Raw genomic sequence first — 22,792 nt, forward strand, 5'->3', positions numbered from 1 at the left:
CCACGGAGCACCGTGGCCTATTGCAGCCTCAGGCTGTTCTGCACTCCCCATCTTGGGACCGGGCCTGTCTCACTGCACACAGCAGACATGTATAGCCTCTTGACTGAACTACTACTTCTCAGGTACTGCCCCGTTTCCTCCTGTCACTGCATGTCCTCCCCCGTGTTTACATGGTGTGTGTGTATAGAGACCTGTCCCCCCTCCCCCAGTGTACATGGTGTATAAATAAAGATCTGGGCCAGCTGCAGAGCCATAGGCTGTGTCAGGGCATACTGGGAGTTGTAGTTAGAAACTGAAAGACGCTGAGGGTAAAGGTGATGGACTGGCCAAGCGTGTCTCCCGACCTTAACCCCCCTTAGGAATCTTTATATGAGATACTGTGTGTGTGTGGATTTGCATGTATATGTATATAATGTTAAAGAAATTGAAAGAAAAGTGACAAGTTCTAAAGTACTATGAAAGAGTGAATAATGTACAGAGTAGTGATTAGTTAGACTGTATTGGCAATTGTGTATGTCTTAGTATGATGTTCAGGGTTAGACAGTGTAGAATTATATTAATATATTAGTATAAGTGGCTTCCTAAATGAGACTTAATAGATTTTCATGTCCAGGATATAAACATGTACACATAAAATAATATATAACAAAGATCTATTATATAACTAAACACTATTAGAGAGGGTATCTGATCCTAGTAGTCCTCTCCATATAATGTGCATAAAAAAACAGTAAAAATTTGTAATCGATATTGCCCCTAAAAGTTCCACCTACTATAAATCTCCTAATTTGATACCGCAGGCCTGCAGTCCATGAATGAATACAAGAAAGGAGAAGAATAAGTTCTACTAATAAGTGTATCTAATGTCTTCAGAAATGGCTGTACTGGCCGTCAGGGGAGCGCTGAAGAGTATGGCCTGATGTCCACTTGCGTTGTGTCAAAGTGCTGATGATCGTTGGTTTCTGCAGCGTTGGAATACACACTCTGGTGCCCACAAATAAAGCGCTTTGCAATAGCGCTAGCATGAAACCATAAATAGCGACACAGCAGCCGCAATACAAAGTCACAGTACCATTCACCCGGCCTCTTCTCCGTGCGGGGAGGGGGGATGGCATCCTTCTTTTTTTTTTTTTTTTTTTTTTAAAGGGATCCCGGTCCTCTGAGTTGCTTAAATTTTAGGTGGCGAAGTCTGCCTGCCGACAGACAAGTCAGCCAAACGAATGAAGCCTCAGTCTCAGGATGTTGTGAATCCACGTGGAGGAGCGCGCGCTCTGATGATACACTGTACAGCTGCTGATGATGATGAAGTCAATAGATTGTTTCTTGGTCTGTGGCTGCAATGGTTAGTGACTGATGAAAGTTAGGTGGTCTTAGTAGGATAGATCAAACGTGTTTCGGACCCTCTAGGTCCTTCCTCCGTGATTTGGGGTCTTAGATTAGTGACTCCATATTTATAGGGAAATGGGAAACAAATAAAACATGGTAAATCCTGGACATGGATGTCAGTAAAAAGCAAACCTGGACTGGATTGGTTAATGAAAGTAAAGTTTAATAAAGTAATGTGGTCTGGTGCAGAAGGATAGATAAGTCATAGACCTGATGAATTAATACTCTGTAATAAAGATCTCATATAAATATTAAAAATCACATATTCATATTAAAAAGTATCTTATATTTATACAAAAAATGTCTCATTTTTATATAAAAATGTGAAAGAAATATGGTAAATATAGATAATGGAATATAAAAATGTATAATAGATTATGTCTAGAGGTTGCGTATCTCGTAAAATTAGTGAGAATATTGATGCAGAAATTGGTAATATGTATAAATACAACGAAAAAGGAATACAAAATAGTGACTATATATAATCAATGATTGATAATGTTGTATAACACATGTCTAGAGCAGGCAGTAAGGTAAAATGATATATAAAAAAGGGTGAAGCAACCCTAAAAAGTATTTTTAAGATGGGAACCCTAAAATTTCGAGATCAGAATTGAGGCCATGAGGAGCCAATGTTTAAAATTCATGAATATTTCTACTTTCCAATCGTGACTTGTTATATGGTTCGTCCCACTCTCAAGACAGAAAACAATCCTGGCACAACCACTATTCAAGTCCATACAGGTGTTTAGCTATAGAATAAACCTCGGTCATGCTGTCAGCTCTGTCCATACAGATGGTGCCCGTGTCTCCTAGTAAAATTTTGCAATAAAGAAGTTCTTGTCTGCACCTGAATTGGGGTGAGTGCTCCGTTTATTTTGCTTCTCTCTCTGCATGGTTTGTTATATGGTTGCCACCTCTCCAATCTTTCTTGACTTATTGTATAGCTGCATAGATCATTATTGTATAGCTGCATAGATCATGGATCTTGGTTATAACATTCCTTGAAATGGGATGACAACGAATGATTAGTGAAACCAGTTCTGGTATTGTGCATATGTTCTCTAATTTCTCTAACTTTTTTGTACTCCCGATATACTGTTTGTTTATTTTTTTGCATGGACAATTAATTATGTAGATCTCTGAAGTACTATCACACGTGAGGAATTCGTCAATTTCGTGTTTGTAAGAATTCATTGTTGAAGTTATGATTTCTGTTTTTCTTTGGAAATTTGGTTTCTTTACAATTATTGCAACTCCCACATCTATAAAACCCTTTTAGTGATAACCTGGTTCCTTCTTGTTTATTATGTGGATTTGTATTCGGTTGTTTGGTAGTTCAAGCTACTTTTAAACCTAGATTTGGGGCCTTCGTATATACAATTTTTGCTTTTTCAGTTAATATTGGTGCTAATAACTTGTCTTGTTTTTAATAGTGGCCAGTATTTATGGACTACATGTTCCACTTTTTTAAATTGTTTGTTGAATGGCAGAATTATCTTCATTATTTGTTCCGTTTCCTCTCTGTCCTTTTTTTGGTTTTTTTTCAAAATGTTTTTCTTTCTTGCTGTTTTAGCAAGAAAGAAAAACATACAGTATTTTGAAGAAAAAACTAAGGACACAGAAGAAACGGAACCATGCAAAAAGAAGTATATCAGGCGTACAAAAAAGTTTAAAAAACAGAATTAGAGAACATATGCACAATATCAGAACTTTTTTCACTAATTATTCGTTATAACAAAGGAATGTTAGAACCAAGATCCAACATCTATGATCTATGCAGCTATACAATAAGTCAAGAAAGATTGGAGAGGTGGCAACCATATAACAAAAATGTCACAATTGGAAAGTAGAAATATTTATGAATTTCAAACATTGGCTCCTCATGGCCTCAATTCTGATCTAGACCTTTTCGGGTTCCTATCTTAAAAATACTTTTTAGGGTACCTTCGCCCTTGTTTGCCTATCATTTTACCTTACTGCCTGCTCTAGACATGTTATACAACATTTATTATCAATCATTGATTATATATTTACATTTTTTTATTCATTATTTTTTTTTTAATCCTTTGCATTGTTTATACATATTACAAATTTCTGCATCAATTTTCCCTCTATTTTTGATTCGCTTCCTCTAGACATAATAGAATATAAAGATTAATAAATTATCTATATTTACCATATTTTCTTTCACATTTTTATATAAATGATATATTTTTAGAACTAAGAGTTACTTTTTAATATTAATGTGATTTTTAATATTTGAGATATTTATTACTGAGTATTAAGTCATAGACCTGATTATTTATCCTTCTACACCAGAGCCCATTTCTTTTTCGCATTACACTTTATTTTCATTAACAAATCCAGTCCAGGTTTGCTTTTTACTGACATCCATGTCCAGGATTTACAATGTTTTATTTGTTTCCCATTTCTCTATAAATATAGAGTCACTAATCTAAGATCCCAGACCTAGAGGGTCCGAAACGTGTTTGATCTATACTACAAAGACCACCTAACTTTAATCAGTCACCATCCATTGCAGCTACTGACCAAGAAACAATCTATTGACTTTATCATCATCATCATCATCATCAGCAGCTGTACAGTGTATCATCAGAGCGCGCGCTCCTCCACGTGGATTCACAACATCCTGAGACTGAGGCTTCACTCGTTTGGGTGACTTCTCTGTCGGTAGGCAGACTTCGCCACCTAAAACTTGAGCAATGCCGAGGACCAGGATCCCTCGCACGGAGAAGAGGCTGGGTGAGTGGTACTGTATACCTGTGCCTTTATATTGCGGCCGTCGTGTCGCTGTCTATCGTTTCATGCTAGCGCTATTGCAAATCGCTTTATTGGTGGGCACCAGACTGTTTATTCCAGCGCTGCAGAAACAAACTATCATCAGCGCTCTGATGCAGTGCAAGTGGACATCAGGCCGTACTCTTCAGAGCTCCCCTGACGGCCAATACAGCAGTTTCTGAAGACATCTGTTAGATACACTTAAAGGGGTTCTCCGGCTTTAATACATCTTATCCCCCCTATCCAAAGGATAGGGGATAAGCTTTCTGGGCACGGGGGTCCCGCCCCCTCCCAAAGACTTGCATTGTTGGGGAGGGGCGTGACGTCACATGGGGGAGGAGTCACGATGTCACGATACTCCGGCCCCGTGGTCGTCACGCTACACTGGAGCCTCCAGCACTGCAGAGAGCTCACAAAGGGGGGTGCGCAATGACAGATTGCAGGGGTCCCCAGCGGCGGGACCCCCGTGACCAGACATATTATCCCCTATCCTTTTGGATAGGGGATAAGATGTATTAGGGCCAGAGTACCCCTTTAACATTAGTAGAACTTGTTCTTTTCTTGTATTCATTCTTGGACTGCAGGCCTGCGGTCTCCAATTGGGAGATTTATAGTAGGTGGAACTTTTAGGGGCAATATCTTTTACTATTTTTTTTCTGTTTTTATGCACATTATATGGCGAGGACTACTAGGATCCGGTACCCTCTCTAAAAGTGTTTAATTATCTAATAAATTTTTGTTATATATTTCATGTGTACATGTTTATATCCTGGACATGAAAATCTATTAAGTCAAATTTAGGAAGTAACCTATACTAATATATTAATTCTACACTGTCTAACCCTGTACATCATTATACTACTATTTATGACAAACACAATTGCCAAGACAGTCTTTCACTACTCTGTACATTATTCACTATTTTATAGTCCTTGAGAACTTGTCACTTTTCTCTCAATTTCTTTAACATATTTTTTGGGGATAATTACCCAGACAAAGTTCTCGGACACTAGACAGATTGAGTACCCTCAATCAACTATATACACTTTTTTTTTGAATAGGTAACATCATAGTGTGGGTTTTGATAAGTGGTTTTCTCCCTTTTTTAAGACACTCTTGTCACAGAAACAGCAAATTGATCAACTAATGGACATGATTCATCAGAAGGACTCTGCCATGGAGAAGCTTAAAGACCTGATCTCTCATTGGGAGGCTAAATGTGAAGATTATGTGAGTAAATTGCAGACCTTACTTTTCCTACAGAGACGATAAAGGGCAAACTAGTTATAGACATCACACTTTTAAGCCAAAGACCTTGTTCCTATGGGGATAATCGGACTGGTACCCTCATGTCTCCACTCAGGGACTGAAAGACACTGCAAACTGACCCATTGTATTAAATGAAGTAAAAGCAAAAATTGGTGTATGCCTATTCAAAGCTTATCAATGTGATAGAGTAAAAAGAAAAGGGAATATCTAAGGAGCCATGCCCTCTGAATAGATGCAAAGATTGCTGGATCAGTAGTGGCCTAAGCTGCCTCAGACTTTCACATTACAATGTTTTGACTTTAATCCTGTAAGTTACTACTTGCTTATCTATTTAATACACAATTCTGGCATGGTATAAGAGCCCTTATAAAAAAGCTTGGTGTTCAGCACCACCGAAATAGATCACCCCCCTCCCTTTTTCTTCCCCTAGCAAATCAGTGCAGAACCAGTGACCTATTCCTCTTTTTAGATGCCAGGATGATACAGTCTGGTTTCAAAACTAGTGACCAAATGATTGCTTTGCATTGAACTATTCTATATCATGTTCTACCTGATGTGGGCAGATGACTGGCCCAAGTCATGACACCTTGTATACACTACTGAGCAGCTTTTAAAGTGGACCTTCCACTAGTTGGTCACCCCTGGCCCCCCCCCCCCCACCTCCAGGGTGCGCTGGAGTGCAGTAGGAATAACATAATAAAAGCACAGAACACTCTACTTGTGCCACCCAAAACGGTGTGTGACACTTCATTTTAAAGATCAGTGTACTGGGTTTAGTGTGGTTGAACAGCTGTCAGGTTCTCTTTAAAGCACAACTGTCATCATTTTTTTTTTTTTTAACCCCCCAGACTACTATAATGTTGTTCCTGATGACCATAAAGTGACTGCAGCCATACCTTTATCGCTGCTCTTCCTCCTTTTATAACTTATAAAATCCTTTTATTCAGCGGTCAGGCACAGTCGGATAGGCGTGGCTTGGGGTTCACAAAACCCCGCCTCCACCACGCCTATTCTCTCTTTCAGCGCTGGGAACTCTGTGTAGTAAGACACAGTGGTCCACAGCGCATACGCCCCTCCCGTCAGGCTCTGATATTCTACAAAAAACAAGGGCCCGTTGTTGTCCTCTTCAGCTCCCGGCGACCAGGTTGTGCAGATACTAGAGGCAGAGAGCTTTTTCGTTCACTCCCTCTAGTACAGCACATGCACACTGAGCGCATAGACAGCGTGAAGGAGCGAGCGCTCGCTGTCAATTCAGGGCAGCGGCGCACACGTCTGAGAGGGGCGCATGCGCACTGGATTCGTTGTGGACCGCTGTGTGCATGTGAGGATAGGCGTGGCGGAGGCGGGGTTTTGCGAACCCCAAGCCACACCTATCCGACTGTGCCTGACCACTGAATAAAAGGATATTATAAGTTATAAAAGAAGGAAGAGCAGCGATAAAGGTATGGCTGCAGTCACTTTATGGTCATCAGGAAACACATTATAGTAGTCTGGGGGGTTAAAAAATGACAGTTGCGCTTTAACAAAAAAAAATAAAATACAGTTCCTCATTTAAAGAATATTAAAGTGGGAAAAAAGTTAATCTAATTTGCTTTTTTTGTTGCTCACAGGAGAAATCCCTAAATACTATTCGGGGCGGAATGATCAGCAGCTCCACAAGTCGGAAGCGCTTACCTGATGACCACCCTTCAAACGAGGAACAACCTCCATCAAAGAAAGGTATCTGTTCAGATCAGCCAAGTACCAGAAACCCATTTTCCTATGTCTCAGTGAGAGGGCAAAATGCTGCAAACCGCAAGCTTTATCGCCTGAAAAGAAGAAAGTCTGGGCTTTCCAATGATGTAAAGTGGCGATGATCTTAACAAGCTTTTATAACTCTGCCAACTTTCCATTGATACTTTTGTATGTTATCTTAAAATAAAACTCTTACTTTTGTACTTACTGCTGCTTGTGCTAATTTTTCACTACTCCCAAACTAACTGCATGTTCCTTCTATCCTGAAAATAACATATTTGGGGAGATTTGTGAATTGTACCAAAAGAAAATCCTGTCTTTGTTGCCTGTAACAACCTCTCACAAAACACTGTAAGAGATGAAAGCTATGCTGTGATTGTTTGCTATAAGAAACAGAGACTGCTTTTCTCTTAGAAAATGTCATAAATCTGACCTCTGCTTCGCATAATATAAACCTTTGCTTTACACAATGTGCCAGGTTATTGCCTTTCAGATTAACAATCTGCCTACCTTTCTTTTCTACAAATACATTAATATTTGGTTTTAACCCCTTAACTCCCTATCTGTGAGGCGCGCTCAGAAGCTGAGCGCGCGTCGTATCTGTGGGGGTCCCAGTTGCTATTAGCAACTGGGACCCGCGGCTAATACCGGACATCGCCGATCAGGCTGATGTCCGGTGTAATGAGAAATTCTGTGTCTTGACAAGTTCCGTGTCCCGATCAGCTGATGAAAGTGCGGAGTCAGCAGAGCTGCCAGCACAGACACTGAGATTGCATTGTGATTGGTTGCTGGGAGGGTGTGTCTGCTTACTGCACAGATAGAAACATGGAATGTGTCGGCAGATAAGAACCATTTGGCCCATCTAGTCTTCCCAATACCCATCTAGTCTGCCCAAAACAGATCACACTGTTTCGCAGCCTCTAGACAAGCACGGACACAGATTTTTGCAAACCCTAATACCTGATTTATTCAGACTGGACACACATCTTTTCAAACCCTAATCTCTCATGTACCCAGCTTTTCCAAGACTCACATCTTTTCAATCCCTAATCTTTCATGTACCCAGCACACATCTTTTCAAACCCTAAACTCTTATGTACCCAGCTTTTCCAAGACTCTCATCTTTTCAAACCCTAAACTCTCATGTACCCAGCTTTTCCAAGACACGCATCTTTTCAAACCCTACGCTCTCATGTACTTAGCTTTTCAAGATTCCTGCAAATCCTACACTTTCATGTACTCAGCTTTCCAAGATTCCTGTAAAACCTACACTTTCATGTACTCGGCTTTTCAAGATTCATGCAAATCTTACACTTATGTACTGAGCTTTTCCAGATTCATGCAAATCCAACACTCTCATGTACTCAGCTTTTCCCGATCTCTTTGCTCGCTCTGGCTGCTGTCTGGGGAACATTTCTTTTCAGCATCATCTTGCACCATAATGTACAGTGAAAAATCCACATGATTTTGCATTTCTGCGATTAGTGGCCATACCCTTTAGGGTAGTGGTCTATAAATTGTTGACCTCCAGCTGTTGCAAAACTACTTCTCCTAGCATGTCCAGACAGCAAACGGCTGAAAAGATGTGTGTCTTGGTAAAGCTGGGTACATGAGAGATTAGGGTTTGAAAAGATGTGTGCTGGGTACATGAAAGATTAGGATTTGAAAAGATGTGTGTCTTGGAAAAGATGGGTACACGAGAGATTAGGGTTTGAAAAGTTGTGTGTCCAGTCTGAATACATCAGGTATTAGGGTTTGCAAAAATCTGTGTCTGTGCTTGTCTAGGCTTGTCTAGAGGCTGTGAAACAGTGTGATCTGTGCAGTGAGCAGACACACCCTCCCATCAACCAATCACAGTGAAATCTCCGTGTCTGTGCTGGCAGCTCTGCTGACTCAGCACTTTCATCAGCTGATCGGGACACAGAACTTGTCAAGACACCGAATTTCTCATTACACCGGTATTAACCATTTAGACGCCAAATTCAAAGTTGATTGCGGCATCTAAAACGGGAGAAGAGCTGTTTGGGACCGCTGAGCTAACCAGCAGTATATTCTCCCGAACATCTGAGAGGAAAGCGGGAGGCTCCCTACCTTGCGCCACGCTGTCCAATCGGCGTTTGATTGCTCCAAGCCTGAAATCCAGGCTTGAGCAATCAAGCGCAGATAACACATATATGCTATGGCATAGCATTGATCAGTGCCTGCAACCAATGTAATGCATGTTATAGTCCCCTATGGAGGCTATAACATTGCAAAAAAAAAAGTGTAAAAAAAAAAAAGTTAAAGGGGGTTATCCAGGGGTTAATACTTTTCAGTACTTATGAGACAGAAAAGAACAACTCGACTTAAGCAGCTAAGTGCTCTCTGATGACAACTGTCCAGAGTAGAAGCAGATCCCTATAGCAAAACCTCTTCTACTCTGTGCAGTTCCCGAGACAAGCAGAGATGTCAGCAGAGAGCACTGTTGCTAGACAGAGAACAACTCAACTTCAGCAGCGGATATATTTATTGGAAGGATTAAGATTTTTTTTTTTATAGAAGTAATTTACAAATCTGTTTTAACTTTCTGGAGCCAGTTGATAGATTAAAAAGTTTTTTTCCTGGAATACCCCTTTAATAAATGTGATCTAACCCCTTCACTAATAAAAGTTTGAATGAATTCCCCCTTTTTTCCCATTAAAAAAAAAAAACTGTACAAATAAATAAAAATATGTGGTATTGCCACGTGCGTAAAAAACATTGTTAATTGAATCGCACGGTCAATGGAGTACGCACAATTATTATTTTTTTTAAGTCCAAAATAGCATATTTTTGGTCACTTTTTATACCATAAAAAAATGAATAAAAAGCAATCAAAAAGTCTGATCAAAACATAAATGGAACCGATAAAAACTTCACATCACAGTTCCGCCCCGTATGTGGAAAAATAAGTTACAGGGGTCAGAAGAGGACAATTTTATACGTATTAATTTTCGTGCATGTTATGATTTTTTCCAAACCTATATAAGTAGGGTATCATTTTAATCACATGGACCTACAGAATAAAGATAAGGGGTCATTTTTACCAACAAATTTGCTGCTTAGAAACGGAAGCCTACAAAATGGCGTTTTTTTTTTTTTTTTAATTCAGTTTTGTCACACAATGATTAATTTTTTTTTCCATTTCGCCACAGATTTTTGGTTAAAATGACTGATGTCATTACAAAGTAGAATTGGTGGCACAAAAAAAGCCATCATATGTATTTTTTGGTGCACAATTGAAAGGGTTATGATTTTTAAAGGTAAGGAGGAAAAAAACTAAAGTACAAAAACGGAAAAACGACCTTAAGGGATTAAATATTACAAATGGACATGGAAATTATGCAAGGGGAGTTGTTTCCAGCCATCGCACAAGTTGATTTTGTATACTTTGCATTACTTGGCTTGGCATTACTTTGCTACAGAGATTCATTGACTTGATCATAAAGTGGGGGGGGGGGGTTAGGATTGAAGTGGTTTTCTGGACATTTTACATTGATAAGCTTATCCAAAAGATGGACAATTAAGGTCTAACAGATACACAAAAACTTAAATGGGAGCTGCGCTGCGGTAACCTGACTTGAGTACTGCTTTTATTGTACTTAGTCTACCCCTTTTAGTTACTCATTGGACAATTCTGTATTTATGCATAGTACTGATAAATAGTAAGCCACCATGATCTTATAGTGGTTGATGAAGAGAGATGTATCTATTGCAAAAGCTTCTGGTTATTGCATATAATTTAGTGCACATTTTTTTACTTTTGTATAGAGATCCAGCAGCATTGGCATTTCTCAGCCTCCTGTAGGCCATTTTAATTGACTACATCTTTTATGATCTTATCTCTTAAAGGGGTACTCCGCTGCTCAGCATTTGGATCAAACTGTTCTGAATGCTGGAGCTGACGCCGGGAGCTTGTGATGTCACACCCGCCCCCTCATTGCACGTCTATGTGAGGGGGCGTGACAGCCGTCATGCCTCCTCCCAAAGACTTGCATTGAGGGGCAGGATGTGCGTAATGAGGGGGCCGGGCTAATACGTCACAAGCTCCCGGCTCCAGTATTCGGAACAGTTTGTTCCAAATGCTGAGCAGCAGACTACCCCTTTAAAATGGACTGAATCGTGTGCTTTCCTGTAGTAAGGTTATTTAATAGTGTACTCCTTTATCTTCTCTTTTTAAAGTATACTGTAGAAAAATGTATCCCCTATCCAAAGAACAGGGCATAAGTTTTAGATTGCGAGGGGTTAAACCGCTGGGACCCCCGTTGATCTCCTGGAGGGGGCATGTAGGCCACTTCGTGCTGGGGTCGCCAAGTCCCGTTCCCGAGGATAGCCGGAGTCCCCGGTGATCTAAAACGTATCCCCCTATCCTTTGGATAAGGAATCAGTTTTTCTGCAATTTGAGCCTTAAGGACTCAGACAATTTTATTTTTACATTTTCATTTTTTCCTCCACAAAAATCATAACTCTTTTATATTTTCATCCACAGACTAGTATGAGGGCTTGTTTTTTGCGCTACCAGTTGTCCGTTGTAATGCCATCACTTACTTTACCATAAAATGTATGGCGCAAACAAAAAAATACTATTTGTGTGGGGAAATTAAAAAGAAAACTGCAATTTTGCTAGTTTTGGAAGGTTTCGTTCTCACGCTGTACAATTTGCGGTAAAAATGACATTTGTTCTTTATTCTTTGGGTCAATATGATTAAAATGATACCCATGATAACATACTTGTCTATTAGTGTTGCGCTTAAAAAAAAAAAAAATTAAATTGCAAACTTTTTAACCAAATTAGTACGTTTAAGATCCCCCTAATTTGAAGACCCATAACTTCTTCATTTTTCCGTATAAGTGGCGGTATCAGGGCTCATTTTTTGCGACGTGATCTGTACTTTTTATTGATACCATATTTGTTTATATAAAACTTTCAATCCATTTTTTATTAATTTTTTGGGGAATAAAATGCTATAAAAAAGCAGCTATTTTGGACTTTTTACGTTCACGACGTTCACCGAACGGTATCATTAACATTTTATTTAAATAGTTCAGATATTTATGCACGCGGTGAGACAAATATGTATATAAAATAATTTTTTTTTAACACTTCTTGGGGGTGAAATAGGGAAAATGGGACAATTTACGTTTTTATTGGCAGAGGGGATTTTTTAAACTTTTTTTTTTTTTTTACACTTTAATAGTCTCCATAGGGGACTATTTATAGTAATCATTTGATTGCTAATACTGTTCAGTGCTATGTATAGCACATAGCACTGATCAGTGTTATCGGTCATCTTCTGCTCTGGTCTGCAGGAAGACAGATCAGAGCAGAAGACGCCGGGAAGGCAGCGGAGGCAGGTGAGGGGACCTCTGTCTGCCGTGTTGGATGATCGGATCGCCGCGGCAGTGCTGCGGGCCATCCGATCCTCCGTTTTAGGGACACTGATGCTGCAGATGCCGTGATCTGTATTGATCACGGCATTTGAGGGGTTAATGGCGGACATCTGCGGGATCGCGGATGTCCGCCATTACCGGCGGGTCCCTGGCTGCGATCAGCAGCCTGGACCCTGCCGTGCATGATCCGGGCATCGCTTCGATGCCCGCGGTTATGCTTAGGACGTAAATGTACATCCTGGTGCGTTAAGTACCAGCTCACCAGGACGTACATTTACGTCTGGCTTCGTTAAGGGATTAAAGGGCTGTTTTTACATTTACTATATTGTGATCTAAACCTAGCTAGAACCCGGTATAAAATGCTATTTCTTTTAATTAATCCCTATTACTCGGTTCTCAAGATTCTAATAATATCCGTAAGTACGAAAAAATGCATACAGGTTCTAGGATGGTCTCTTTTGACAAATGCTATGTGGTTCAGGCCCCTATTAGGAGATAGATAAGCTTAAAGGGGTACTCTGTCCCTAGACATCTTATCCATTATCCAAAGGATAGGGGATAAGATGTCAGATCGCCGCGGTCCAGCTGCTGGGGAGCCCCGGGATCTCCGCTGCGGCACCCCGCTATCATTACTGTGCAGAGCGAGTTCGCTCTGCACGTAATGACGGGCAATACAGGGGCCGGAGCATCGTTACGTCACGGCTCCGCTCCTCGTGACGTCACGGTCCGCCCCTTTCAATACAAGTCTATGGGAGGGGGCGTGGCGGTCGTCACGCCCCCTGCCATAGACTTGCATTAAGGTGACGGGCCGTGATGTCATGAGGGGCGGAGCCATGACTTCACGCTGCTCCGTCCCCTGTATCTCCTGTCATTACTCACAGAGCGAACTCGCTCTGTGCTGTAATGATAGCGGGGTGCTGCAGCGGAGATCCCGGGGCTCCCCAGCAGCTGGACCGCGGCGATCTGACATCTTATCCCCTATCCTTTGGGTAGGGGATAAGATGTCTAGGGGCGGAGTACCCCTTTAAGAGTATAGATCAGAGAAAAGATAAGGGATAAATCCCTGATATCATTATTTATTTTTTTGAATTTGTTGAAATGGTTTGAACAAAAATGGTCAAGCGAATAATCCACCTGCTAAATCAAACAATTGGTCAGCGATTGATTTTATCACAAGGATGCATCAGTGTTCAACATCACCCTGCCTGATGGATCAGGTATTCTCTATCAGCACTGCCTCGCGTAAAACACACAACTCTCGTAAAAAATACATGTAAATGTATGAAAAACTTTTTTATTTATTTTTTATCAACTGGCTCATGAAAGTTAAACAGATTTGTAAATTACTTCTGTTAGAAAAGAACAACTCAACTTCTGCAGCTGATAATTACTGGAAGGATTAAGATTTTTTGTCTGGCAACAGTGCTCTCTGCTGACATCTCTGCTTGTCTCGGGAACTGCACAGAGTAGAAGAGGTTTGCTATGGGGATTTGCTTCTACTCTGGACAGTTCCTGAGACAGGTGTCATCAGAGAGCACTTAGACAGAAAAGAACAACTCAACTTCAGCAGCTCATAAATACTGAAAGGATTAAGATTTTTTAATAGAAGTAATTTACAAATCTGTTTAACTTTCTGGAGCCTGTTGAGATATAAAAAAAAGTTTTTTCCTGGATAACCCCTTTAAGTACCTTCTTAGAACAAAACATTAATGCATATACAGAAATATATAATCACATTCCCTCCCCTTCATCAACCATACCCCTTCGCTTCACATCCTTGGTTGTATTTGATGGACATGTGTCTTTTTCAACTGGCCTAACTATGTAAATCTATGGGGCTGCAAGGAAAAGATCACCGAGAGCCGAGTAGTAAAGCTCAAACTCGTTTTTCTGATCAGTGGAGGTCTCAGTACTGAGACCCTGACTGAAAAACTTTTAACCTATCTGTGACATGTCAAAAGTTTATTTAAATGACAGGCACACTTAAAAGGGGTAATCAAATACAACCAAGGATGTGAAGCGAAGGGGTATGGTTGATGAAGGGGAGGGGATGTGATTATATATTTCTGTATATGCATTAATGTTTTGTTCTAAGAAGGTACTTAAAGGGGTTATCCAGGAAAAAACTTTTTTTTTTATACATCAACTGGCTCCAGAAAGTTCTCTCTGATGACACGTGTCTCGGGAAACACCCAGTTTAGAAGCAAATCCCCATAGCAAACCTCTTCTAAACTGGGCGTTTCCCGAGACAGGTGTCATCAGAGAGCACTTAGACAGAAAAGAAGAACCTTAATTTCAGAAGCTAATAAGTACTGAAAGGATTAAGATTTTTTAATAGAAGTAATTTACAAATCTGCTTAACTTTCTGGAGCCAGTTGAGATATATATAAGTTTTTTCCTGGAATACCCCTTTAAAAGAAGATGTCTGATCGCAGGGTGCCGCCACTGGGAACCCCCGCAATCTCTCCTGCAGCCCCCCCTGTAATCTGTTGCACAGAGCGAACCATGCCTGATGATGGGCGATACCAGGGGCCAGAGTATCGTGACATCATGGTCCTGCCCCCTCGTGTCACGGCCCGCACCCTCAATACCAGTTTATAGGAGTGGTCGTGACATAGACTTGCAATGAGGGGGTGGGCCGTGAATTAATGAGAGGCGGGGCTGTGACGTCACTATACTCAGGCCCCTGTATCACTCGTCATCAGGCACAGAGTGAAGTTCGCTCCGTGCAGCAGATGACTGGGTGCTGCAGGAGAGATCAAGGGGGTTCCCAGCGGCGGGCCCCCCCGCGATCAGACATCTTATTCCCTATACTTGGGATAGGGGATAAGATGTCTCGGGGCGGAGTACCCCTTTTTAGCCTGTTTTAAAGCCCTGCATTGTATTTGCTGTGACCAGTTCCTGAGGGAGAACGTTCTTATGTAAAGAAGACTTGCCACCCCTTGAGACTAAACCTTTTTTTTTTTTTGCCAGGCGGAGGGAGTGCCCTCTTGTCTTTTTTAAGCGGGTTTTACCTTGAACAGTTGTTCCCCATATTTTTGTATGGGATATATATATATATATATATATATATATATATATATATAATATATATATAATATATATATATATATATATATATTATATATATAATATATATATATATTATTAGGTTGATCATAAAAAAAAAAAATCTCTTCTCAAGACTAAAAAATTAGCAATGAGCCCAGATCTACATCCTGTAGAGAGATCTTAAAATTGCTGTTGGGAAAAGGTGCCCTTCCAATAAGTGAGATCTGGAGCAGTTTGCAATGGAAGAGTGGTCCAACATTCCGGCTGAGAGGTGTAAGCAGCTTATTTATAGTTACAGGAAGCGACTGATTTCAGTAATTTTTTTCCAAAGGGTGTGCAACCAAATATTAAGTTAAGGGTGCCAATAACTTTGTCCAGTCCATTTTTGGCTTTTAGTGGGACATTATGTCCAATTTGCTTTTTTTCCTCCTTTTTTTTTTTTTTTGTTGTAGTTCCAATACACATGAAGGGAATAAACATGTGTATAGCAAAATATGTGTTACTGCCGTCCTTTTCTGTGAGAAATACTTCAAAATTCAGGGGTGCCAACATTTACGGCCATGACTGTACATGTAGTCTTTATTCACTTACCATTGGCCTTATTGGGAATGAGCTGCAACACCACACACAAACTAAGGACTGTTTTCTAATCCTAGATAACCCCTGTAAATGTTTAATGTATGTCTTTCTTGATTTCTCTATTTCTGAAATATGGAAATCCCCAGTTTAACATCTGAATGGTCTATACCACATAAAGAAAAAGAGAACCTACAGCTTGACTCTATATTATTCACTAAAAATGTACCTTAATCTTGCACTGTTTTATTATAACTCTTTAAACAAGCTATACATTTATGCTTTTTAGATTTTGTTGACCCTAATGACAGTCACGTGAAAAGCAGCGAAAAGCACAAAGATGCCTTGCAGGACAGAGATGAAAGCGCTATACTGCGTGAATTGAAAGACTTTAAAGTTGAGAATGAGAATTATAAAATTCAAACAGTGAAACTCACTCAGTCTATTGTGGAACTGGAAGGAAAACTTGCTGGATATGAAGAGAAGTTCATGGACTTGGAATCAAAAAATAAGAGCATCGTCTCTGAACTGCAAATACAAAAAGATCTTACGCTCAGCATGGAAGGTACTATTAATACCTTGAAGCAGGAGGTCGATCAGAACCAAACAAACATTGCCAATAAGGTTGCTCAGATCAAAACTATTCAAAGTAAGTTAGATGACTTTGGCAATGCTGATCCTAGTCAGGAGTATTTTAACATTACTGATCTAATGGAAGAATCAACCAAGAAGAACCTTGGGCAAATTGAAAGTCAAGTGGGACAAATGGCATCTGGGCGCGAGAGTGCATTTTATAATGCCATAGAAGGTCTGTGGAGAAAATGTCAAGATGTCCTTCAAGAATCATCTAAGAAAAACAAGCAGCTGCTGCATCTCGAAAAACAGCTTAATGACCTGAAAAACGAAATGGCCATTCTTCAAAATATAAAGGAGAGCGAGATGTCCTCCCAAGTTTCTCATTTCAAGGAAAAAGATGAACTTATTGTCCAGCTTAGAAAACAATTGTTAGAAACAACCAAACATTTGGAAAGCCTTAAAAACCAGGAAATTGACTATAAGAATCAGTTATTATCAAGTAGCCAGCAGATAAAGGACCTAAAGCTCCTTACGGATTCTTACAAAGAAAAATCTGAAAGGCTTAGCAGGCTGGAAGAAGAGAGCAAAGAAAAATCTGCTGCTGTTGAAACACTGGAGAAACGCTTGGCAGAACTCCAGGCAGAACACATGGGTTGTGAAAAGAGCCAGAAGAAATTAAATGATGAGAAGACTGAATTAGAACAAAAGATTAAAGCAGCGCAGGAAGAACTACAAGCTGCCGAAACTACCAAGAACGAGAGGGAGAAGCAAGTCAAAGAGTCAGTGGAAGACATTAAACTGTAAGTGTGATGACAGCTGAGCTGTGTCAAGGTTACCTGAATTCCATCCAAGGTTTGGGGGGGGGGGGGGGGGGGGTTATATCCTAGCCAAAACTTGCCTTTGTTGAAAATTAGATATTGATTTTTGGTGTCTATTGAAGTTCTCTCATTCATAGCATTGTGCTTTATAACAGAAGCTAGACTTTCACTTAGCAGAGAAGCATGTTTTATGTAACCATGATGGCTTTTCTTCTACTAAAGTGCCCCACACCAGCTTGTATTGGTCTTTTACAGAAGCGCTTTTCCTTCAAATTTCTTGTATTGTGTTAAGGTTTAAAAAAGAACTTTTACAAAAAGACGACATATTAAAAACGGTACAGCTAGACCTTCAGAGGAAAGAAGAGGACTACACAGAGTTAAAGGATAAATTGGCTGACGCAAAAAAGCAAATGCAGCAGGTGGAAAAAGAGGTTAGTGGCTTCAGCTCTTATAGCTTGTACTTGTCCTTTGCAGTTTGGTGTACATTATAAATGTTAGTAAGGCACATTTGTTCAATAGTTTACAATTTTCCACACTTTGTATATAGTTTAAATGGACGCTGTCACAGCAAATGAAAAAAAAAAGCTTTTGACATCACCAACCATTAGAATTGCAAATCCATGGAGCCCATCCCTGTGGCAAGCTGCGGGAGTGATGCAACTAGCTGAGCACTTTTGGCTGTATCTAATAATTGGCGAGGCTATCAATGCTGAAACTTTTGACGTTTCTCTGGGACATGTCCAAATTTTTTTTTTTAAGTGACAGGGACTCTTTAAACAGTAATTTTTAGGAGAACATTCTTTGTTCAGTGTTTTATGGAAACAGTGTATCCCACATTTCTGTGCTGTTAAATGTAATTCCAATGAACCATTATGGGAGTTACATAAACTTCCTAAAACAGCCTACTCGACTGTTTTTGGCTTCCCCACCACCTCCACTTGGACACGTGGGCCAGATGGAGTCAAGAGGTTGTTCTCAAGACAGTTGTGCCTTCCTGTTCTTTAGATTAGGCGTGGAGAGACTCTAATCAGCCCTGGGAGGTCAGGTTGCAAAGGCAACCACACGACACCCGTAGTGTGCTGTGCACAAGTGAATTTCCACACCCAATCTGAACAATGGGCGGCAGATCAGCTTTACAGGTACACTATAAACTTAAGTTTTGAGCGTAAGATTAACACTGCAAACAATGTATTTACTCTCATCCGAAACATTTTTCAGATTTCTGCAATGCGTGATGAGAAGAAAACTCTGACTAACAAAATGAATGAGTATGAGAAGTTGAAGAAACAAATGTCTTGTGAGCTAGAAGTCAAACAGCGGACAATTCAGCAACTTAGCAAGGTTATTATTATAAAGCTTTTTAAAACCGTTCTTTGTCCACCTTCTACACCTATTTGCCATGCACTTTGCTAATGTGTATATGGTTATAAAAGTTGCCTCTGTGCAGAAATTACAGCAACTGTCTGGTGTGACTGTACCTTGGCATATGATATCAGGGCTGTACTAGGATTTAGTCCTGGCATAATTTTCCCAGCAGTAGCCACAGCCGCCAATGTCACTGTTATTTCTGACTGTTGCTTCCATGCAGTGGTAATATAAGGGAAGAGTCTGAGATGCTTCCTATACTGTGTTGACTGTGATTAGAATACTGCACTCCATGAGTAAACGGAGCAGTCAGACAAAGCTTTTTCCCCCAATCCAAAGGATAGGGGATAAGATGTCTGATTGCGGGAATGGAGGGGGGGGTGGCATGATGTCACGTCCCCAGCCCCAGAAACCCTGCAGGTGCTGCAGGAAGATCGTGGGGGGTCCCATTGGCGGCCCCCGCGATCAGACATCTTGTCCCCCTAAGATGTTATCTTATCCCCCTGCTCCCTTCTAAAGCTAAGATAAGTGTGGAAAGTGGAGGACAGATGAGTACTGATTTATTTTTGCCCCCACCAATTTTTTTTTTTTTCCATACCCTATGGGCCCTAACATTTGCCTTGAATTATTAGATATATGTGGATAAGATCTGCTGGCAGATTAAAACATAGCTCCATCATTTCTCTCCCACCAGTTCTGTAAAGTTTGGCATAGAGAGGCGCAGGCCATGCTGGTTGGTAACTAGAGGTTGAGCAAACTTACAGTACATTGGCTCGTAATGAACCTCGCGGCTCGGCTGTCATCGATGGCCAACCGCGGTGTAAGTTCGCTCAACTCTATTGGTAACCATATCACTCCAAGCAAGTTCCATGTAGGAGTCCTATTAGAAAAGTACTTGTGCATGGAACGCGCTGGGTGTGGTATAGTTGCCTCAGCAACCAGACATCCAAGAGCATGCAACGTCTCTCTTCACGCTGAACGGTCGGGAGAGGAAAGCTGGCATTATACATTAAGGGTAGTGTCACACGCGCCGTGTTTTGCTACATATCTTCTGCAGCTGATCTTGCTGCCCATTGACTTCAAGGGTAGAAAAAGATGCAGCAAAGATGCAAAATACATCATGTACACTAAACCAAAATAATTATTTGAAAGTTTGAGAGCAGAAAAGAAATCTACAAAACTGCTGTTCTGTGAAGTTCTAGTCTGATTATCCCTTTAAACAAGTTGTTATATTTCATGTTCAGATTCTGTATGGATGTTTTGTTCTAAGATACCTAATGTACTTGATGTGCCTTGTCTGGCCAATCACTTTTACACATTATAGGCACTTATAGTTTAACCGGCTCTTACATCCTATTCATAGAGCAACCTACATCCTTTAATTCCTCATCATTGAGTTTGCGACTAGCAAGCGAGGTGCCAGTTATCTTTCATATAAAATAATAGAACTGAACATGACAGTGTTGCAGGCGGTAATAGCATTTTCACACATATGCCCTTCTTGTTTACAGAGTGTTAGTTCATAACTAGGGCATCTACTCTAATCCCGTTGGTTTATCATTCTGACATGAAATCTCTTGTACCCACTGATCAGTCTATGATTTATCTTCTCATAAAGGTTACTGTAGAATAGCGCGTATTCATAGATTGCTTTATTTTTTATAGGAACAGTGTAATAATGAGAGAACTGAAAACACGTTGCAGCTTTATCAGAAGGCTTGTGAAGGTAAAGATTATCATATATTACTTCCGCATCAATGTATGTGATATTTACATGAGAGGAAGGAAATACCGTAGTATCCAGAACTGTGTATGTTAGCCGACTGCAGCTATTCCTTATATTAACAGAAACATAAGCTGTGTGTGTAGACCAGACCATGTCCCAATTATGAGTATGACATATAAAAACTTTTATAATAAATTCTTTCATTTTTTGTTTTCCTAAATAAACACCTTTTCATCTTTTTTTATTTTATTTTTTTATTTATTTTAATTTTTTTTGGACAGCAGTGTTTCCAAATGACTGTGTGGTGTCCCAGCACCAAAGGCTGTCCTGTGGGCTGCGGATCTCCTCGGGCATGCCTGCTGCACCTGTGTTGGGCCTACTGTGAAAATGTGTATTATGTTTTAATATGTTCAAGCACTTTATAATATTTGCTGTATTCACGGTGTGAGCAGGAGGAGCAGTGTTAACCAGGTGACCCTGTCTGCCAAATGGGAACCCCTAAATTCTAATGTATATAGTGTAGGGGGGGGGGGGGGGGGGAGGAGTTGCACTAGTGTAGCCTAGCTCTGGTAATGGGTACAGTGTGGAAAGGAGGAGGAAGACTTGTGCTGTGAATACTGAGGGGAACCTGAGGAAAACCTCGAATTCAAGTCATCCCTGACATTATGCAAGTGTTCCCCGTACAGCGGTGAGTCAAGCCCTGGCAGTGATGGTAATTGGACCTTGTCAGAGCTCTAGTCAGCGTGGGAAATCTTCAAGCCTCCTATCTCAAGTCTATACTTTCCAAGTGGTGGAAAAGCACCACAAGTCCCAGCAAGGCAACAGGGCTCACAAGGGTTACACTGCAGACCTTCTACTCTGCTCCTTACTGTGGGGAAGATTTATCAAACCCTGTCCAGAGGAAAAGTTGCTGAGTTGCCCATAGCAACCAATCAGATCACTTCTTTCATTTTTCAGAGGCCTTTTCAAAAATTAAAGAAGCACTAAGAATCTTAGGACTCAGCAACTTTTACTCTGGACAGGTTTTGATGAATCTCCCCCTGCTCAGTAAAAGACTGTTATCCTAATCCGATGCCAGTGTGTTTCTTACTCTCCGTGTCTGGCCCAGGATAAGCGGTCTTCAACTCGGACCATCTCTAGGCTAACAGTGCCCTGGCATCACGAAATGATAGGAATTCCTTGCTCCCCCTTGTTTCCACAACTGAAAAAGCTCGCTTTGTGGACTGGGATGTGTATGGCCCTTTTTCACCCAGAGGAGGCCAAAATGTTGTCTTTATGTCCTCAGTTGGGCCAGTATGTCCTTAGTTGGGCCAGCAACTTGCAGTGTGAATAGAGCCTTACATACTGCAATTTTATTTTGTCCTGCCTCCCTCAAGCTGTTGCAAAACTACAACTCCCAGCATTCCTCAACAACTAATGGCTTATTATTGAAAAATGAAAACGTATATAACAAAATCAGCATAAAACACAAAAGGGGCCAAAGCCCATAGATCTAAGGGATAAGTAGCCAAGGAGTGGAATTACATAATGTTCAAAATGTCAAGGTAGAGAAAACAACAATGGACAGTGGGGGAGGGGAGCACCCAGCCTCCACACATACTGTCTCATTACAGACATCACCTCTATCCGCTTCCATACATACTGTCTCACTAGAGACATAACCTCGATCAGCCTCCATATATACTGTCTCACTACAGACATCACCTTTTTATATATATCTCAGCTGCATCTTTTTCTGCTCCAAGTGTGGTGAGGTGGAGAGTCATTTACTTCCTATGTTGGGAGAATGTCAGCTATTAAGTCAATTTTAGAAGGAAACATTTAGACTTTTGGCATGAGTTTATCATGTACACATTCAAGCTGATCCTATAGTCTGTCATCTTGGTATTTTTTATGTAGTTGGGGCTACTAAGGGACATATAATCATATTATTGTTTTTCTATGCCACGAAATTGATAGACAAACTCTGGCTTGACTCTACTCCCCTTTCTATTGATGAATATATTGATAACATGACTGATATAATACAACTAGAAAAAGAGATTTATATTAAGCAAAAGGCTGAATCAAATTCAAAAAC

At 40.5% G+C, this 22,792-nt stretch overlaps 1 protein-coding gene across 6 annotated transcripts in view; it reads left to right on the top strand.

The window, feature by feature from the left end:
- Positions 1-22,792, top strand: part of KIF20B (kinesin family member 20B) — a 126,919-nt gene that overhangs the window by 61,240 nt on the left and 42,887 nt on the right. For all 6 annotated transcript variants that reach the window (XM_056530127.1, XM_056530128.1, XM_056530131.1 and 3 more), the window contains 6 exons: positions 5,299-5,418; positions 7,068-7,176; positions 16,517-17,603; positions 17,914-18,052; positions 18,840-18,962; positions 20,652-20,712. In XM_056530127.1, coding sequence (XP_056386102.1) covers positions 5,299-5,418; positions 7,068-7,176; positions 16,517-17,603; positions 17,914-18,052; positions 18,840-18,962; positions 20,652-20,712 — 1,639 coding nt within the window. The remainder of the gene's footprint in view (positions 1-5,298; positions 5,419-7,067; positions 7,177-16,516; positions 17,604-17,913; positions 18,053-18,839; positions 18,963-20,651; positions 20,713-22,792) is intronic.

This window comes from Hyla sarda, chromosome 7 (assembly GCF_029499605.1).
Source record: "Hyla sarda isolate aHylSar1 chromosome 7, aHylSar1.hap1, whole genome shotgun sequence".
In the NCBI taxonomy this organism is placed as follows: Eukaryota; Metazoa; Chordata; class Amphibia; order Anura; family Hylidae; genus Hyla; species Hyla sarda.